The 21,798-nt window shown below is 45.3% G+C and overlaps 1 protein-coding gene across 7 annotated transcripts in view; it reads left to right on the plus strand.

Moving 5' to 3' along the window:
* Positions 1–21,798, plus strand: part of LOC138569804 (protein adenylyltransferase SelO-like) — a 1,380,025-nt gene that overhangs the window by 620,454 nt on the left and 737,773 nt on the right. For all 7 annotated transcript variants that reach the window (XM_069648140.1, XM_069648139.1, XM_069648135.1 and 4 more), the window contains one exon: positions 7,449–7,536. In XM_069648140.1, coding sequence (XP_069504241.1) covers positions 7,449–7,536 — 88 coding nt within the window. The remainder of the gene's footprint in view (positions 1–7,448; positions 7,537–21,798) is intronic.

Below are 21,798 nucleotides of genomic sequence, written 5' to 3' on the forward strand. Positions count from 1 at the left end.
AGAGTACGAATAGAAGTAGTGTAACTATGTTCCCTACTGGCCTGCACCGCTCCCCACAAACCCCATAACCGTTCATCTGGCCCCACCCATTACAAACCCCAAAACACATGTGACTGCTGTTAGGGAATGTTCAGTGCAGTGCACTGAAGGTGCACGTTTCAACTTCTTCCTACACTTTTATTTTAAAATGAAACCATTCTGGAGCATTTTCTTTTTAAAATAACATCATAGGAACAGAACAGTAAAACTGAATTAAAAGAAAAGTGCTTACCACTTACCAGTAGTGATGGTGACAGCACTCGAATGATAAAAGGCGCTTCTTATGTCCGTGTGCGTGCTGAGTCTGATGCATTGTGTGCCCCTTGCAGTGTCCCCGGACTTTGGGCAGGTATCAGGAGGACGCTTCATTTGGTTCTAGTGCCTCTTGCTCAGAAGGTGCTGAAGCAGCTCATGCAGTGAAGGCACTATTCCTGCTATGCTCGAGGATGGCACAGTCACACAACTCGTTTGCAGGCTCTGGGAACATCGGTACGCAGTGATCTGAAGGTCAGGCCAGGGGATACAGGAATGCTTTAAAATATACTACACATGAAAGAGGTTGCATCAGACTTTCTGCTGTGTCTTTTAATACAATGACTACTAGCAGTCATTATGGGGGGCTTAAGTTTAACCCACTCAGCTATCCTCCTAAGTGTACAGCATTGCCATTGAGCCGCTGCGTGCCGTACAGCTGCGGACCCCGTCTTTCGATGCAATGGGCACGTCGGTACCACCCTGGCACGATCCGCACACAATCTATTTGTCCTACAAGCCCCTGGTGTGTCACTGTGCTTGAAAAGCTCCACAGTGTCTGGAGAACGGGGGAGCTCCGCAGAGACGGTGCTACCATTGGGGTGCACAGACTCTCTCTTCCCCAAACCTGCCTGAGCCCAGGACATGCCCCGCCCCCCGGTCCTCTAGCATTTAGTCTGTACGTTGCGCTTCGGGCACAAGAGGTGGGCTTTGGAAGCTTTAAAAGCCCACATCTTCTGTGCCCAGCTCACGGATGAGCCCATCGGTTGAAGTTCCCCAACGGCACCCTAGAAATAACGCCTGGCAGCAGAGGTATTGATTGCATAATTTGAAAATGCTGGTTTAAAAAGTGAATATAAACCAGCTCCAAGTGTAGGACCCCTCTCCCAGGCATGCATCGAGCTCCGTCGGGTAGAAAAACGCACCAACTACTGACGGACTCAGAAAACGAGCCCCTTCACTGGCGGTATCTAGGCCCATCATCGCAATGCCCAATGTCCTGCCAAAGGGCGCAATGACCACCAGCGCCCCCCCCCCCCCCCCGCAAAGACATCACGTCTTGCGCTTGTGTAAATGCACCACAGCCCAACTACGCTCACCCTAGGGTAGGCAGCAATCACCTATGTGTGTCCTAACTGTCACGCGGATGCAAAAGCAAAACCGCCCCCCACCAGTGAACCGCACTCCTCTCCACACATTTGATAATCCAGGTCTCCCTTGTCGCAGATCCCACAGACTAAAGCTGTGCACTAATCCTGGCTCAATCAATCATCCTGCACCCCCAGCAAACTCCAGGCTCCGGCCCCTGTGGCCAAGGAAAAGTTAATGGGGCACCGAAGGGTTGCATCAAGGATGTGTTTGCGAGCACGGGAGAGCCGGGTCCAACAGCGGCAGAGTCTCTTACCTCTCCCATCGGCTCTGGTGCCTGATTCCCGGGAGAGGGAGGGGCAGCGGTTTGCAGGGGGGCTGGGACGTGTCAGATGACATAGACCCCCTGCTTCGCTGATTAATAATCCATTAAAGTGGGGGTGAGGACCCAACGGCAAATGCTGGAGAGCAAACCGAAAATGGGGGGGGGGGGGGTAGGGGGCCAGAGAGCAGAGATTCCCGGCAGTGACTTCCCTCCCTTAAGGGCGGGCGGGCGGGCGGGCATCGAGCAGGAGCAGCAGGAACTTTTTTTACAAAACACTGGGAGCAGCTCGGCAACACTTTCTTCACTTGGGCCATGGTGTCTCGCTCTCGCTCCGACCCGATGCCTGCAGGCCCTGATCATGCAGATCAGAGTATGCAGGGCCTGTGGGCAGCCCGGGTCTGACTGGCACAGTGTCACTTAATAAAAACGTCTGCAAGTGAAAAAAACAGTATTCATTTATGTTTTCACTCATTTGTTTGAGATACTGTGCTGCAGCGTCCCCATACTGCTGGTACGACCGGCGCCCCCTAAAGGCTGACACGTCAGGCAGCCGCCTGCACTGCCTGACGCAAAGACCGGCCCTGAGCGCGCTGTTGGATGCATGGTCATCTGGAAATTCCCCTTGTGTATCAGTAATCAGTGTGCACTAAAAGACATGAAACATTATCCTGCATGTTTGATCATTCCTGATATCTGCATGCAAGATACCATTGAGCCAGTAACTGCATCTTTCAAGATCGCCGCCGTGTAATGCAGAACCTAAATAGACACTGTCCAAACTTTGGGAAGCCGCCACCCTGGATACCATGGAGGTAGACATGATGTCTCCACAGAGAAACCTTGTCGAGCCACTAAAAGACCCAGAACTGTACTTTCCAACTTTCCAACCCTCATCTGCCAAAACAACCTCATTAACTGACTCAAGGTGGGTTGTAACACTGTAGTATTTGGGCCTTTCTCTTTTATTTGGAAACTCCTTTGCAAAATGTCTAAAATCTATCGGAGCCACAGGGCATGCACGGCCATTAAATATTATTTGTTATAGGTAACTGCCTCAAAGGAGCTTGGAATTGTGCGGGGTCGTATTGTGTCCATGTGCTGGAAGGGCGGAGGAGGGTCAGCCACAGAAGCAACAGACCCCCACCTCTCTGTTTTCGATGTTGGAGAGTTACGCTAGAGGTGGCAAAGCTGCAGGTAGCGGAGGTGGGACCGCAGGTTGGGCCACGGGCTGTTGCAGAGCAGTTTGTTGTGAGACTAAATGTGTTGGAATATGTTGCAGGTGGCGAAAGGGGGTGAATGTGTGTGTGTGTGTGCTCCTCAAGTCATCAACAATATCTTGCACTCTCTCATTGCCTTCTGCCTTTTCCTTTGCTAATTGGTGAGTAAGCAGGGCTATTGACCTACTATTGGGGAAAGAGTGCCATTTCATCCCCTTCATTCAGTTGATCTGCTCCTAATGACAGCTTTCTCATAACTATCGAAATAACTTCGCCATTGTTCCTGACATGTTTTCTCTATCTAAAACTCGAACGCTTTAAAAAAATGTATACATTTATTTATATAAAAGTACCTTCAGTTAGAAAATGTTTATATATATATATATCTGCTTGTGTATAGGAGCTGCATTTCTGTATTACTTGCTGGTTCATTGGTTATAGTTTACATGCATAAAGTGCGCTTGTGTGCCCTTCAATGGACTCACCACCTCGTTAGACTGTTGTGCCCCCATTTCTGATCATTTCACAGTCAAACCAGAAGGAAAACTCTGCTTATCTATCTATCTATCTATTGCCCTGCTCTGCCTGGCACAGTCACGTGCCCGTTCCTAGCCTGATCATGCTTGCTTCAAACTGAGCAGCTCCTCTCCATTCTCCATCTAGTCACGTGCTATCGTTCTCCAATCCTTACCCTTGATCGCCTTATGACCATGCTGCTTCTAAACACAATGTAGCTTGGGTTCTACCACTTCCCAGTGCCAACTTTTCCCTTGCTCGTTTTCTTGTGGCAACAAACATGGCCTCATATTAAACCTGCTTATGTCCATTTCTAATTCACTCTCTTATGCCATTTCATAACGTGCATGGTGGCAGTTCATTGGGTTCATGCAGTTGTCTCCCACCATATACTACAGGGGTTTATGGCAGCAGTATTTCTATGACCCTTGATTACCGATTATTCTGTTCTATCTGCCTCTTATCTGCTAGGTTTTCTGTTTGAGCCAGTCCTTTAAGTGGGATGGGAAATTCAGGGGTGGCCTAACATGTCGCTATTTGTGGGGAGTGTATAAGAAGTATCTGCTAAGACTCATAAGTAGAAAAGGTACCTTCAACTGACATGTGGGTCAGGAAACTGAAGGACGGCCTAAGAGACGAGGCAGAATTTTCACACCTCGCAAGAAAATGGACTGAAACAAAAGTAAAATAAAATACTCAAATATGAAAAGGAAATCAAATCAAAATGCAAGTTCTTTTGAAGGAGATCCATGATTCTTAAGTAGTAATGTTATTAAATCATTCAATGGCAAAGACTTCAATATAAATATGTGGCAAAAATTAAACGGGGTATTTACTATGTTATATTTTCATTGCATCACAGAACAAATATTCTGTCTCCAAATGTCTGAAACTGATGATGTGATTATGAATATTAGTGATAGTGACTTCTACTGGGGAAGAGCAGTTTTGACATTCATCTTTTCATTGACTTTTATCGCCAAGGAAAAGAGGTTGGGGAAATGAGGTAGAGGAGCCCCGGCTCAAGAGCTATCCTAGCCCACTTAGAGCCCTGGATTGAACTGTATTCCCCCATTGGGTTATACGTATTCCATACCCATGCTCAGCTACCCGAAGATATTGACCAAAGACTTGGCACAGCTTGGTATATCCTCATGAGATAAGGACTGTGGTGTGGGGGAGGGGCAACGTGTTGATGCTTGGTTCACAGCCTAGTAATCTTCATTACACTGGGCCCTACTGTGCCCCATCCCAGTCCCACATTTCATCGCTTCCAGCCATTTGTGTGGCATGCTTCTTCGATTGTTGGGGTCCTGCTATGGTTGTACTAACAGCATTCTGAGTGATTGGTCAGATGCTTTATATCGAGGGCAGAGGAAGAGACTACAACATTTTATTAAAGTGCTAGCGCGATTGGACGTTTCCTGTACAACTCCCACGGCGAAGGAGAGTAGGACTCAGTGTAATCAAGATTACTGGAAATTAATCAGAGTGTTTTCAAGGGTTTACAATATTCCGGAGCTTTTCCATACATATGCCTCGGTTGGTAGAAAACATTTTCTTTTACATATTGTCCTGTCGATTGTTAGTGAGATTAGAAAGTGGTGCTTCCAAGTTATCAGAACATCATCTGACCACAGCTATCAATCCATACCCTGCATTCCTTTTATTTTGCAACTTGTTCACTGAATTCCTGTGATCACAATGGATGAAGGGAATTTTCAATATGACCACATGCAGCCATAGGGCCACCTTACACAATTTGCTCTTGCAGTGGTATGAATGGCAACACTTTTTGTGTCACAGGGGAATAATGGTTTTTGTAGAAAGGGACTTCAAGCACTTCTATATTACTGATATATTGAGGAGTGTTCTCAACATTCACAGTCTGCTGGTCGTGAAGCCAGAATTCCAACACACAAACGTTTGCATAGAGAAGAGCAATGTGACCACCATAGGAAGCCATCCCGATTGTCTAAAAGCCATACATTCTTGGATGACGGAATGCATATTGATATTAAATACGACCAAAACTGAAGTTCTCTTTTTTCCCCCTCTAATACTATCCCACCCCCTCTCCCTTCTTCCTCAATTCCGTTCCCTCCTTCTCAGCTTCCTATTTCTGTTTCGTCCCATAACTTGAGACTTTACCATGATTCGGACCTATCCTTTTCCCATCATATCTCATTATCTTCTCGGTCCTATTGCTATCATTAGTTTAACATCCGTAAGGCTCGCCCTTTCCTAAGGTTGATGCTACTAAAGTTTTGATTTCTGCACTGATTCTCTCTCGACTTTTCTACAGTTCTGTTTCACTATTTGGTCTTCCTCTCTCTCATCTTGCCCCATTGAAATCAGTCTTCAAAGCTTCTGTTCGTCTTCTCTGTCTTCTTTCTCCACGTGACTATTATTCCTTCTCTTTCTACTCTTGGTTGGCTCTCTTTTCATTCGCATTTAAAATCCAATTTTCTGTACTTTGTCTTTAAATCTCTTTCCTCTTTGTTATCTTTTTACACTCCGACTCGTTCTCTTCGCTCCCAGTCTCAATTTCTTCTCGGAGTTCCTCGTCCTCCCTGTGCTAAGCTCGGAATTCTCTCCCTCTTTCTCTTTGCGCTAATTCTCTATACTCTTTATTTCCTTCCTCACTAAAAGCCCATCTTCTTGATATTGACTTACAAGGTTGAGTGCTTTATATTGTCATATGCATTTTCATTTTATTGTACCGTTTTTATTACCTATGTACAGCGCTTTGGCTTAAAGCGCTTTATAAATTTCAAATAACATTTTAAAAAATACAAATACATCCAGGAGCTGCTGCAGTTATGTGGAGGGAGGTTGGCTGCAGGGCCATACAGCCGAGGGGTGTTGAACAGTAGGAGGTGGTGGAGGAAAAAAAAAGACCAACCTTGCTGGAGTGGCCTTCAAGGGACAGATTTTGCAAAGTCAGTCTTTTGTTCCCAGCATCTAGAGTAGACCCTGATCCGTTCTCACATGTTCATAGGGGCATGCATGCCAGGACATGCACCAGGGATGGCATGGCATATCCCTGTAGAATTGCAGAATGTTCAACGAGTGTTCTGTATTTTGCACCTTGAAAGGTAGAGGGAACTTTGTGAAGTGATGAAGAGGGTCACCTGTAGCCCTCCAGGTCTGCAGTGAGGTTCACACACTGCAGTAGCCCGCTTTGGGGCAAGGGGGCACTGGAGGCGTGTCCCCTTTCAAAAGCAGACCCAGGATCCCATAGTGCAGAGCCAGCCACTGCTGTCAGTGCTACAAAGCCTGGCCTGTGCCAGGGAATCCCAACCTGGAATTTTAAGAGTATAGTAGGCGCTCACGAATGTTGGTGCAGTTAGGGACTGCATCCACTGTTGCAGGGCCACTCGGCCTACCTTTAAAGACAGGAGGAGCACAGGCGCAGAGAGTATTATTGCGTTACTCCACCCATCTGTGATGGTGTCTCTGTGCTTCGGGAGCACAAAGTGTGTGCTCCTGGTCAAAGCTGTTTATAAAGCACTACGCTCAGCATGCCACGTGCATTTCGACTACGCCATGGCCTTCTAGTGCTACATTATTTAATGACTCAGACTAGGCAGACTTAAGCAGAAAGGTTAACATGACAAAATCATAATGTGGTTACACTACATATAGTAGCAAGGGTACAATGAGAAATTGAAAAGCTCTTCATGCCAACGGCACAGCTCTTGCGCCTTTTCCCTCTCAGTCCGAGTAACTGACCCTACCCTCTTGCCTTTCAGATCCGCCAAGCGCCACTCAGGTGGTGATAGTGCGCAGTATAAATATCCTTTAACAAAACATAAAATAACATTTGATGCATTTCTAGTTATCAAATAAACAGAGATGGTTTGCCGAATAAAAGGCTGGTTTGACCTTGACGAATTAAAACCTGTAACCTCCGGGTTAAGTATATGAACCCACTGGGATGTCTCACTTCTTTACTGTAGATAATGTATTAAAATGTGATTTAAGCATTGACTGTGTATTGTTTTTAGGCGCAGTAGTCCTTCGCGTTGCAAAGTCGTGGTTTCGGATTGGCTCCTTGGAAATCTTGGCTCATTCTGGGGAAGTGGATCTTTTAAGGTAAGATTCATCCTGCTCGATGAGAAACTCAATCCACAACTGAACAAGCATTCACACACGCACAACCTCTCTCTCTCTTCCTCCTATCCGATTTTCACTTCTATCTCTCTTTTGCCTCTCCTCTCCCCTCTCCCCTCTCCCTTCTCTTCTCTCTCTAAATGCTAGAGAACTCCAGTGAAAATATCAGTGATAAAAGGCGGAGTCTGATGTATGTTGTCATGAGGACCGATATAGGATGTGTGGGACGCTGGACGGCAAAAGATGCGTGGGGCCCCCTATTTTGCATATGTAATGACACGAGTGACATCAAAGAAAATGACATCACAGATTGAGCCCTTTATACTCGAGGGGTGATGGGAACTTACATTAAAAGCAATTGCCAGAAGTAAGCCAAGAGACAAATAAACGTTGTTATGTCCAATGAATGGGCACCCTTTTTACCTATGTGGCTATATCATGAGTTAGGCTTTTTCTAGAATGGACAGCATAAGCTAATTCAGTTGGAGTGACTTCTACTTTTGGAAAATAAACAGTGGCATCTGGTGAATTTTCTGATTGATGAAAGGGCATACGCATTTCCTATGACAATGCGGGAGCATCCAAGCATAGAGAAGGTAAAGGAAGCAACCAAGGTGGGTTTCGGGGGTGGTCCCTCGCACCATGTAAACATCTTTTAAATAATGGCTTAGAATGGTGAATTTTACAGTACACTTTCTGTGAAAAATTGGATAAAAAGCCACACCGTTTATAATCGGTTTTGTAGTGTAACGCATGAAAATATCCAATACATGCCAAGTCACAAACAGTGCACAGGAGTGTTTTACAGTGCATTTTCATGGTGCCTTTGGCCACAATATATACCTCTATTCTTCCAGTATAAAAAAAACGTTTTCATGCTGGCTGTACCTTATGTTTGCTTTGCCCATAACACCAGTAAGGATAATATAGGGAAACATAGCCATGCTAGCTCTGCCAATATATGCCAGTTTCCCACGTGAAAATATACTCCTGTCGGCTTTGCCCAGAATGCCATTAAAAATGCCATGCCACTGTAAGAAAACATGTCCATATCGGCTGCACCAGCCTAGGCCAGTATTCTACATAAGAACATTAATCATGCTGGCTTTGCCCATGGTGCCAGTAAAACAAGCCATGCCACTGTAAGAAAACGTCCATGCTGGCTGTCCCAATATAGTTTCTGCCCCTCATATAAGAAGTTTATAGAGACCTCCTGGTTACTTTGCAAGAAGAGTATCAGGACCCTTTGAGATAAAAGGATCTTTACACGTTTTAAGCTGTGTTTTTTTTTCAAGTGTGTTTTTATTTACATTGAAACATAGTCTAGACACATTGCCTGCAAAGAGAAGGTCAGCCGACACGTGTTTCAACCCCGCAGGGTCTTTATCAAGGCAGATTGGTAAGGTGAAAGGAATCAATTCTGTGAATTTCTCAGGCCAATGGCAGAAGTCATCCAATATGCTACCGTTCATTTAGGGTTCTGTTCATCTGTCTGGCCACCAGATGACTTCTGCCATTGGCCTGAGAAATTCACAGAATTGATCCCTTTCACCTTACCAATCTGCCTTGATAAGGACCCTCAGGGGTTGAAACACGTGTCGGCTGACCTCTTTGCAGGCAATGGGCCTACCCCCTTACCACATTCCGGGTCTGGGTTCCCAAAATAGGGACTTACCGGGTCATTCCAACCTTGGAGGACCCGGTAACTCCCCATTTCGGGAACCATTCCCCATTCCCATTTCGAGCCCCTATAGGGCTCAATGGGAATGGGAATGGAGCTAATAACGGTACCGCAATTTGCGGTACCGTTATTAGCTATGAAGTCCCTTAACGGGTCCCATCCATAACGCCTTGCCGGACCCGCTAAGGGACCTAGGGATAGGGTGGTAAGGGATTACCGTCACCGGTGACCTTACCTGTGCCGGTAATCCCTTACCACCTACCGCGTAATGAGGCCCAATGTGTCTAGACTATGTTTCAATGTAAATAAAAACACACTTGTAAAAACCGCAGCTTAAAACGCGTAAAGATCCTTTTATCTCAAAGGGTTCTCATACTCTTCTTGCAAGGTAACCAGGACGTCTCGATAAACTCCTTTCTCAAGAGGTATTGAGTTTACATCTTCCAACCTGTGATCTTGCTAAACCTGATAGAATCCAAGCAAACTACTCACTGAACTCAGCACAGGCGTGTTCATTACCTAGAACCCAACCTTCTTCTCTACCCCCATATAAGAACATTCATCAACTTAGCTTTGCCCACATAATGCCAGTAAAACATGCTGTGCCGCTACAAAGAATTGTCCTTGCAGGCTGCCCTAATGCCACCCATCCTTGCTTCTGAGCCCACATGCACACACATATTCATACCCATTCACACACAAAGGTATGCGCACATTCAATTACTCTCCTATTCAAATGCACACTGTGGCAAACCAGGAGGAGGACTCGGACCAATGACGGACATGTTTCAAGGGTGTTTTATTAAACATAAAAGAAAACTCCTAGCTTGTCATATCTCTATGAGGGAAGTTCCCTAATTAGAAACTAAAATTAATGGTGCTCATAAAAGAAACAGTCCATAGTCCAAACTCCTATCGAACTAACCTACCACTTTGGAAAACTTAACTAAAAAGAGAAGCCATAGCAATGGCCTCTATCATTAACTTCTGTCTGGCCTAATCACTTGGGTGGCTTGTTGTTAGTTTCAAGTTTGTCAATATGATAAAAACAGCTCACAACATTCCTGCAGACTTTGTTGGTCAAAACAAACGATCCTATGCATGGTTCACTTTTCCTTGGGAAAACAAGGATTTTTCGCAGAACCTCTCCAGGTTTCCTTTTAATACAGTTCTCATTATAACAATGTTGTGGCTCTTGTACTCCTCAAAGTCCTACGGCCTTCTGAAGACTGACTTTCTCTCAATCCACGTAATTCACAAAGTGTGCTTGCTCACTTGGATTTCTCAGGCTCCTTGTCGGCTTTCCCAACCTTGATACAAAAAGTTTGTATCTCCTTCGCTCTGACTCATATTGGGCGCTTGCCAGTTCGGGTTTCTCAGGGTCCCGTAACCTTGTCTGCTTCCCTGCCTGGATGCAAAGTGTTTGTTACTATTTCCATCTGATTCACATAGGGCGCTTACCCTTTTGGTTTTTTCAGGGTCCCGTAAACTTGTCGGCTTTCCCAGCTTTGATTTAAAGTGTTTGTGCCTCTTTCGTTCTGATTCACCTTGGGGCGTTTGTCCGCTCGGGTTTTTCAGGTTCCTGTAACCTTGTTGGCTTTCCCAGCCTTGATTCGAGGTGTTTGTACCTCTCTCATTCTGATTCACATGGGGTGCTTGCCCGCTTTGGTTTCTCAGGTTCCTGTAACCTTGTCATCTCTTCCAGCCTTGAATCAAAATGTTTGTACCTCTCGGTGGTAATTTATCCATGGGAGCGCTCGCTTTCCTGTTGCTGCTTGTTTCTGTAGCTAATGTCCTTCTGCTGTAGAGCACAGGGATTCAGGCTCTACCGGGCGATCTAGTCTTGGCATCGGTTACTGGACACCAGGCCTGCCACGACTTACCTGTGGTCCCGCCACCAGAGGAAACGGTTGTTTCTCCATCTCCACCTCTTCCCCCGACCTCGGCTTCTCAGTCATACTGGACACCAGCCTTCCAGCATCTGGCTAGCTTTAGGCTTGCTCCATGCACTACCACAGACTCAGCTATCCACGGTGGCTCTGCCCCTCCCAGGACGTCTCCTCGCGCCCCTGCATATTAATCACTCTTGTCCCTGCATATGAAGGTCCCCTCCATTAACAGGTCCTCCTCGGTTTATGTACGTCATCACAAAGAAAAAGGGTGTGTCCTTCTTCTTAGACTGTGGTGCTCAGAAGTCGTCCAGTATTACCTGAAGCCAAAGAGATGGAAGAAATGTCACTGGTTGGTGGAGTCAAAATAGGAGTAAAAACTGTTTTTTCAAGTCCCATGTAGGCACTGTGATGAACCTGATATACTCATTCCTTCCCTGGGGAAAGTCTTGCCTCACATTTCCAGGGAAATGCAGACACTTCGTGACTCTGACCTTGGGGGTGGCTATCTGTGGGCAAACCAGCTGGGGGAGGACACACTCCAGGGAGATAGAGTAAAAACGTTAGACCAGATAAATTCTTTACCTGGATCATAACTATTTGCCTCTTTCCCATTCTTGTATGGCATATTGTGGTGTGGAGAAAGAATCTGTTAGATACTGATAACCGACCTTATGCAAATGTCTCCCCCTTTACCACTCAGACAAGAAAGAGGGATAGAGGAATTAATATCACTAGAAACAGGAGACCAACACCACATTATAGTCCTTGGAGGATATTAACAAGTACTGGGGCTTATATCCATCCTCCCCCCCTTCTATAATATTAAGACAATAAGTGCTGGAACCTATATACATTCCTCTCCCTTTAAAAACATTAAGACAACAAGTACTGAGATTTATGTACTCCACCCCCGATACCACTGAGGCGAGCAAGAGGGATGGAGTAATGAAGATCGCCAGGCGCGGCAAGCCAACGCCGTTGTACAGTCGTTGGAGGTTGCTAACAGGTGCGGGGCATTAGAAAATAGACCACCTGAGCAGAACGAGAGATTCGAGCCTCCCAACACTGCTTTGGACACGGGAGGAACAAAAGCTGCAGACCGAAGCAACGAGACAGGAGAAGACAGCATCCAGAGAGGTCGGGCCAAAGAGTGTTCTCCGAACTGCCAACAGGAGTAGCAGGAACCACAGAGCGAAGGAGAAGGCAAGGCAGGAACCGAGAGGCCGAAGAGACGCGCTCCCAGTCAGCAGACGGACCCCAGAGGAAACAGAGAGACATTAGGGACGCAGAAGCTGCCAAAGACAACCCTTAAGGCTGAATGCTGCATATGTTGACAACAAGCCGAAGCCCACACAATGGAATTGTGACATTACGTTTAACTGGAGAAGGGTCGGTGGCCCGAAATATAATGCAAGTGAAGAGAACAGATTTGGCATTTGCAGTCATATATTCAAAGGACTTAAAAACCCCATGGCAGGAGAGTAAACCAGGGATTGGTGAACCGGGGTAGAGACCGCACCTGCCTCCATCAAAACATGGAAAGCTCAGAAAACGGGGGAAGAGACCCCCTCACTTTGTATTGTGAATCACTTTGTATTGTGGATCAAAAGGGAAGAGCCATACCCCTTTTCTGTAAAAGCCAGAGAAAGAACTGTGAAGTATTTGTTTAAATGGAGAAAACTCAAGGGAAGAACCATCTGCTTTGTGGATTGTGAAATGTACAAAAAAAGTGACATTGTGACCAGAGAAAGAACTATAATATATTTGCCTAAACAGAGAAAACCCAACGGAAGAACCATCCTCCTTGGATCTATGAAATATAAGTGACATTGTAAATACTTTAAAAAACACAGAGAGAGTCAAATGAAGACAAACACAAGGGAATGCCCATCCTCCTTGGGATTGTGAAATATCAGACAAATTCCATTTTGGATAATAATAAGAATCCTAGGGGAAGGGAAGAGCCCCTCTCTAATAGAACCTTGTTTACTTTTTCTTTTCATCACTTTTGAGACTTTATGTTTGGAACTTTGGAAGGGAGCTGTTGGTGTTCAGCTCAAATACATTTCCATTTCACATTATATTGAGTTTAGTGTGTGAGGGTCAGCTTAGGATTTTTGGACTCAGGATGGAGAACTCTTTTTTGATTTAGACATCCTGACACAGACGTCTATTAGTTTTGTTGAGTCAGGGAACCCCTCATAGAGTTAGGGATAAGTAGGATTTCCCCTATGTTAGGCAAAACCTCAAACCTACACCCACTTTAGACGCAACTACATTCAGTGGATAAAGGACAATGACCAATAACTCACCTTGTCTACCCTAGGTATACTATCTACCCTAGGTATACTTGTAAATATGTATATTCATAAACTGGCTATCATTGCATTTGTCGCAACTGCTTTAACCTATGTAGACACTGAAATTATTGTACAGCACTGTAACTAAGCTGAGAATAACCTTGCTGCTCCTGCGCCCTTATACCCTCAGGTGAGGCGCGCAATATAAGTTAATAAACATACAAAAAGGGTGCTATTGTACCATTATTTTCTCCCCTCATAAATGGAAGACTACAAATGCTAGAATGCAGCTCAGTGAAAGCCTAAAAATCTGGCCTGTTGGGTTTGTAACTGACTTTCAAGGCATAATCAATACATTACTGTATTTACCTTGTGGAAGCTGCCACTGTGCCAATGGCCCAGTCTGCACAATAACAACACTGATTACTAATGAATAATTCTTTCAAAAAAAGAATATTGTGGCTTTTCTTACCCATCGTCCACAAAAAATGTGGACCAATAATTATGAAAGAGATTCAGGTAACGAAAGTCAGGCATGAATAAGGCATTTTGGTTTTTCATTGGATACAGCTTATTTATTAAGAAAAAAAGTGCTTGACACTTAATAAATGGTTAGATGTAAATAATACATTGTCAATTAAATGTAATGATGGTGTGCAATGGACTTTTCTGGTTTAAAGTTAATCATGAGCAATCACTAATCGGAACATGTTATTGTACCAAGGAAACATATCTGGATCAACACATTTGAATGCAGGAAGTCTGCCTTATATAATAGTCAAATTAAATCAAATTACTTTACAGCTCAAATGCTGCCCCGTGTCAGGAGTTAGTATGAGGAAGTCAGATAACACTATTGGCTTTATCACTGCTTGTTTTTAACCGGACTTCAGTGCAAGGAACAGATATAAATGAAGGGGCTGCAGGCACACTTGGTTAAGACATTTTCTCTACACCAGTAGCACATTTAAGAACTGCAATTAAACCATTACCTCTGAGCAGACAGCTTAGAAACAATACTGGCAGGCTGAAGTTTAATAAAGATAGCTCAGAGAGATCCCAGGGGTGTGTTTTGGGTGGGGAGGGGCAGGTACAGAGTGGAAATGGCCTTTGGAAATAATATGGCCAAGGGCAGTCAGTGGGTGGGCAAATAAAAAGCTTGTGTCCCTCCTCACATGCCATCTCCCTCTTAGCTGTACTCCAGTGCAATAGTTTGGGTTTTGTTAAATGACTCCAGTCAAGCAGTCCCACTAAGTCAGTGCCTTGTCTGGGATTGCTCAAGGGAAGCCCTTATTTATATATTATTATGTCCAGTTCGTGTAGTCTGGATGACAACCCTTATATAACACCCCTCTCTTAGAATCCCCCTGACCCCACTGAGCCAAGAAGTAAGTTTGTTTTGCAAATTTAAAAGGTTTATTTGAGAATTAAACAATATATATATATCGCACTTTTATAATAAATTAATAATTGATATCACACTTGTGAATATGAGCAGTAATCAGCAATAGGTAATCCTACAATAGCACAGTTCTGGTGACTTATGACTAGGAACACGGGAATAAGGTATCAGAGAATGCTTTATGGTTTCAAGGAGATGCAAAGAATAATAAAAGGCAGTACAGAAATAAACTTGATATGATTTCAGCAAAAGATAATGTGATCACTTTTTCTTTGACAATTCACTCCCCCCCCCATGCAATGTAAGGAGATGGAAGTAACACGCACAATTCTCAGGAATACACACAAATGCAATACAAAGTTCCAGTTCCCCCCAGTGAGCTTAGAGGAAAACCGGTATGATTTTAAACACAGGCAAAATCCTTTTAAATGTGGTGGCAATGAAGTGAAAAATATACTCAAATTGCTTTTAATTCTCTCTAGAGGTTCAGGGTGGGTGACAGCTACTTTGTATTAGTTCAGGATCACTTTAGCAATGCTCTATGAATGATTATCAGGTGGCAAACGAATTTCAGCAAAGGAAAGCAAGACGCTGCTATTTTGACAAGTGAAGAAATTGAGCCAAATCGCAAATCGCGGAAATTTTTCCGAGTGCGTCGGGCACGATTACGGAACAACTATAACTATCAAGTCGGTTTTAGGTTCGTTGGAAAGCTTAGAATCTGAGCTTTAAAATGACAGTTATAACTCGCTCCTAGCACCAACGCTTCAAGAGATACGGACGATTTAGTGGAGGTAGATTTTCAGAATTGAAATTACAGTTTCAGAATGACAGATGCGCTTTGGAAGGTTTTGAATCAACAGGATGGACACGATTTCTGATGATGCAGTTCTAATAGGTTAAAATAGTTTGAATTAGGTTATTTTAAACTAAGAGATTGGGTTTTTGCATAGTCCTAAGGATACTCACTCCTAATTTTGGAAGGACTGGGCCTCGTTACGGATCTGGTCAACAGGTTGGATTGGACTTCTGGCGGGTGGTTCTGAAGTCACAGCGATCTGGTCTCTCTGGATAATTCTGCCTTCTTGGCCTGTCAGGCACCGGTTCTGCTCACAGCGGTCTGGTCTGGGTACAGCTCTGCTTTCTGGTCTAGTCTGTGGTTCTGGATTCAGCACTGCTTTCTGGGTACTGGCAAAGGGTACTAGCCAGAATCAGACAGCTCAGCGCGGCTGTTTGAATAGTTTGGTTTGGTTGCTAGGTTTTGAAGGCCTGCTGATAGGAGTTCAGCTGTTGGGTTCTAGAGTTCTTGGAGTTTTGTTCTGGAGTCAGGAGTCTCTGGATGTGAAGTCTGAAGTCTGGATGTGAATTTGTCTGTCAAAATGCTCCGCAGAAAGTGAAAAAGAAAAGTCCCTGTCTGGCTTCCAGTGGCTCTTTTTATGTGTTTTGAAAATGGGTGGGTCGGCTAATTCTGCATGCCCAACCCTCTCAAGATTTGATAGGCCAAAGGATTCTTTGGTCCCTGATTTGAGAAAGGCTAGTGTGTCAGAGTGGTGTCAGCCATTTACGATCTATTGAAGAAACGCCCCTTTGCTTTTACCTTAGAAATCATTTTTCATAACTACACATATTTCCCAGATACACAGTTGTTTGACATTACATGTACATATTACAGATTACTTAAGGTACATTCTGGCCCAACTCTGATCTTCCTGGGGGCTTGCATTAAAAAATGACAACTTATTTTCGTTTTTAGTTGATTTACCAATATCGGACGTTTACCAAAAATGGCACTCATGTACACCACCTTTCTACCCATATTCCATTTTTCTAGCGTGAACCCTGTGTCTGCAATCTCCATAATTCATGAGGTTTTGCCACAGAACATCGTACGGAATTGAGTTTGGACTCAAATTGTAGGTACAATTCCATTTTAAGGATCTCCAAATTGTACATTCCTGTCATCTGGTTACAATTACTTATCATTGTTTTTATAAAACATATATTTGCCTTCAATTCAATTCGCTTCAGTGTTTGGGTCCGCCCCCAGAAACTTGGGAGTCAGGGATCACATGTCTCTTCTGCCAGGCAGAGCTCTGTTTACAGTCCACACCCAAATTAACATACCCCATTCAATTGCAAGAGTCTATTGTGTCGGCTGAGGTCAGCAGGCCAGGGGGCCACTCTGCATTTGGTTAGAATGTCCATGTGATCTCCTGGCTTCTTGTGTGTAGTTCTGAGGTGAGAAGGTTTCCCAGCCTCTTGCAATAATAATTGAATCAGCCTGTCTTCAGGGAACAGCAGATGTTTAAATTCTTAATTAACCAAAAAGGCTTTGAAGTTTCCAGCTGTCTCAGGAGGCAGGCAACTCCTGAAGTACAGTTCTACTGTCAGAATTTAGACCGCTAGCGCCAGCTTGTGTCCAAAGCTGGTACTGCACCTATTCTTTTAGGAGTTGTCTTGAATTTGACAGGAGGATTTTGCTTGACAGCTCTAATCCTTGCTGCCATGGCTTTGATGGGCATCCTTACAGTAGAGTGGTGATGTGGAACCCCCCTCAGAAAGGTTGAATCTTTAGAGTGGTCTTGTGCCCATGATTTTAGCAACTTGTTGACATCAATTAAAAACGGATTTTGAACAAATTGAAATGGACATTTTGAGCTTGCACTTTCGAGAAACAGCAGTGATTTCAAGGCGCTTTTGATCTAACAGGCACTGCTATTTTTCCTTTGGAACCACCTTTCACCCCTGGCGCTTCCGGTCCATCACGCTTGCACTGGTGGGTGGCAGGTTAGGCGACCATTTTGGTGTGCACAAAACTGCGCGGTTCTCCTGGTTCTCGGATAGAATGATGGGCGGTGACAGCTCAATCCCCACATCTACCTAATCTATTGATTTAGTTTTGTTCTGGGATAGAATGATGGGCGGCGACAGCTCATCCCCACATCTACCCAGTCTATTGATTCAGTTTTGTTCTCGCCTAATAATTCAACATGAGTAAAAACCCTTGACAAGCCCCACCACCCGACTGCGCTTTGATTTCGATTCGAGGGGGAGTCGGGTGCAAAGGATGTTTTGATCCACGCGCTGGTATGTCCGCATCATCATCTTCCAATTCCATAGATGGCACAGTTCAGCATCGTTTCCTCCCTCCAGTTGGATCGATCGGTTCTCCTCGCGGTCCTGATGGGAATATTGGGCGGTACCCTGGGCCCCTCGGATCTTTGCTCCTGGTCCCTGGGTCGTTCTCCTTGGTCAGTCTCCGGGTTTCATCTCTCCTAGGATGATAAAGCAAAGTGGCAATACACATTCCTAGACATTTCTCCCCCACTATTGATATAGTGGGGCGTCATATACATTTTATAGTCAAAAACATGAACATATACATTTTTTTTAAATCAGGAGGCAAGAACATATTCAAGAATCATAGAATTTTATAGGCTATATGTGGAATATTTTAGGGTGGAACTGAATTACTCTGGAGCGGCCCCCTCTGGGATTCCAGAGGATTCCTCTAGTTGCTGCAGAGTGTGCCTGGGATGGCAACACTTTAGCTGATTTATATGTACCCACTTGTCTTCCCCTTCCGCCAGACTACCTTTGGGGATGCGGATCTTATACGCTACTGGGGAGACCTTGTCTATAATTTCAAACGGTCCCTTCCATGTAGGCAAAAATGTTCACTGTTTGGCCTGGTTTCTTTGGAAATTGTATAGATAAACCCGGTCTCCCACATTATATTCCTTCCTGGTGGTCTTCAGGTCGTAGTGGGTCTTCCTGCTATCAGCTGATCTTCCTAGATTCCGCTGAGCATAGGCTAAAGCATGTTGGAGGTGTTTCCTTAAATTCTCCACATACTCATGAGTTGTGGAGGCATTTATCAACGTCTGCTCTTGGGTCCTGTAGAGCAAATGCTGGGGAAACACCATCTTGCATCCAGTCATCAGCTCAAATGGTGACATTTTAGTTGCAGATGACGGGGTAGATCTGATGGCCATTAGGACCAGAGGTAATCGGATATCCCAACTTGGCCCAGAATCTGCCACAATCTTTTTTAAGATGCTCACAATGGTCCGGTTGTAGCGTTCTACTGCCCCAGAAGAAGCTGGCCGGTAAGCAATATGTAACTTCCTTTTGACCCCCAGTATCTCCCACATCTTTGTCATTACCTCGCTGGTGAAATGGCTACCTCTGTCTGACTCAATCCTTTGAGGTAGACCAAAATGGGAAAAGATGTGGTTAATCATCAGGGCAGCTGCTGTTTCTGCCTTGCAGTTTGGGGCCGGGAGACATTCCACCCACTTGGTAAACCAGCATGTGACGGTCAACATGTACTTGTTTCCTCTAGACGAGCGAATTGCAGGGCCTACGAAGTCGATTTGCAAATCTGACCATGGCAGTGTCATCCCCCTCTTTTGGAGAGGCGCACGGTGTGTGAGGGATGATGGCTGAAATTGTACACACACAAGACACCCCTTCAAGTATTGGTCGAGGTCCTGCCCCATGTGTGGCCAGTAAGCAACCTCTCTTGAGATCTCAAGTGTTGTATGAAACCCCCTATGGCCGGCGGTGGCCGCATCATGGGCGTGACTTAACATCAGGCTTCGGAATGCGGTAGGGACCACCCACTGATCATGGCCAGCTTGGGATTTCCTTACCAACAAACTGTGTTGGATTCGGAATATCTTTGGACATTTCATCAACACTCTAAGGTCCTCTTTCCCAATGTAATCGGTATCCGTCAGGGGAAAGTTCTCAGGGTCCTCAATGTGTTGGTAAAACTTACCAATTGTTGGATCCCCCTTTTGAGCCGTAATTAAATCAGCATCAGGGATCTCCTTACTCCATTGTGCAGTTGAAAGATCATTGTGAGCATTTGTCTGGGACCTAGTGATAGCAGTGACCTCGATTTCCCCCAACAGGGACTCTATTTCTATTAGATCCCCTGGGATGGCCCCGGTTTTGGCCAGCTGATCAGCTAAGTAATTTCCAGTTTTGTCTGGTCCCTCTACTTTGGAATGACCCTTGATCTTCTTCCAGTAGATGGTCATCCCATTCGATGTGACCAGGTCATCAATGTTTTGGATTAACTTCCCATGTTTCAAGGGTTTGTTATTAGCACATAACATGCCTCTGGTTTTCCAATTAACCAGGTGCTCCACGAACCCGTTCCGTACATAATCCGAATCTGTGATTATGACCAGTTCGTGGAGTTGATGTTGGACAGCAGTGAGGATGGCCTGATGCACACCCATCAACTCTGCCACCTGACTACTTCGGGGACCAATTTTGTACCCAGCGGAGGGTTCTGGAAACTCCTTCACCCATGCATTCCCTACGCCGGCCACCAGTTCTTTCTTCCCGTTGTTGTCAACATGGTAAGAGCATCCATCCACATAGACAGTGGGCATTCCCTCACACTTGTCTTCTTCAAACACTTTGTTTGGGGAATTAAGGTATGCCTCCATGTTGTCCTTTATTTTTAGACTTTCGTCCTCAAGACAGTTTTCTCTGGCACAATCATGCAAGTCAGCCAGACTTTGCGCGAGGGGACTCTTCTTGTTTTGGCCATTTCTGACCTGCACAGGAAAGGCTTGCATTGACAGAATCCAGGAAGTAATTTGGGAATTACTCACATTTCCGGCCCGGATTCCGTCACTTTGGAGATATTGCAGAGGTTGGTGTGGAGTCTCCACTATGATGTGTTCCCCCTGGATGAACGGGCAGTAATTGCCAGGAGTGCCTTTTCACAATCGTTGAATTTTTCCTCCACAGAGGATAAAGTTTTGTTCGCATAGGAGATTACTTTATTATGATATGATATGGCATTTGTAACGTGCCTATACACGAGTGTTTCAAGGCGCGACGAGGCAGGGAGGGGGGAACAAGGGGAGGACAGACAACAATCCTACTAGGCCAGGTGTCATTCAGATCGCGCAAGTGCAGGGGTAGGGGAAGGGGAAAAAGTGCAAGGGCAAGGGGAAGGGGGGGAGTGCTTATCAGGGTAAGTAAAATAAAATAAATAAATAATAAATAAGTAGGACCAGGTGGTGGCAAAGTGCAAGGTAAGTGCAGACAAGTGCTAGGAGGGGGGAGCTGTAGGGATGCAGAGACAGTCCCGCAGTGCAGGGGTTGCCAGGGAGGCAGTGCAAGTGGAGAGTGGCTGGGCCAAGGACCGAGGTAGGTGAGAGTGGCCCAGGTGCAGGTTCAGTGCAGTTTCGGTGAAGAATTAAGCAGGGGAGAGGGGGAGAGAAAGCAGAAGCAAAGAGGAAGGTTTTGAGGTGCTTCCGGAACCGAAGATGGTTCTCCTCAAGTTTCAGGGAGGCAGGAAGGCTGTTCCAGAGAGAGGCCCCTGCCGCAGAGAGAGATCTACCCCCAGCTCGTTGCTTCGAGAAGCGGCTCACCCTGAGGGAGTTGGAGACAGATGAGCGGAGGGCTCGGGAAGGAAGATATTTAGGAAGAAAGAGTTGAAGGTATTTAGGCCCCAGGCCCCAGAAGGCCTTGTGGACAATGCAGAGGGTTTTGAACTTAATCCTCGCAGCCACTGGGAGCTAGTGTAGAGATTTCAGTCCTGGAGAGATATGGTCCCTGGGCTTGAGGCCAAGGACAAGTCTCGCAGTCCTGTTCTGGATGAGTTGCAGAGGGCAGAGAGTGGAGGCAGGCAGATTAAGAAAGAGGCTGTTACAGTAGTCCAGCTTCGAAAGAACCAGGGCTCTGGAGACCGTGAGCTTCTGGGGGAAGGAGAGGAAGGGAAGAATACCTCTGAGGAGGTGCAGCTGGTAGTGTGACTTCTTAGAGACGTCAGATATATGAGGAGAGGAGGAGTGTGTTGAGTCGAAGATGACCCCGAGGTTTTTTGCCTTGCAAGTAGGAGCAGGAAGCGGGCCAAGAGACCTTGTCATGCTTTTGGTATAATACTGCCGTCAAGCACGTATTTTTTTTATTTCATTGATTTAATCAAATTAATGATTT

Source organism: Ambystoma mexicanum, chromosome 2q (genome assembly GCF_040938575.1).
Source record: "Ambystoma mexicanum isolate Mex_15411 chromosome 2q, UKY_AmexF1_1, whole genome shotgun sequence".
Lineage (NCBI taxonomy): Eukaryota > Metazoa > Chordata > Amphibia > Caudata > Ambystomatidae > Ambystoma > Ambystoma mexicanum.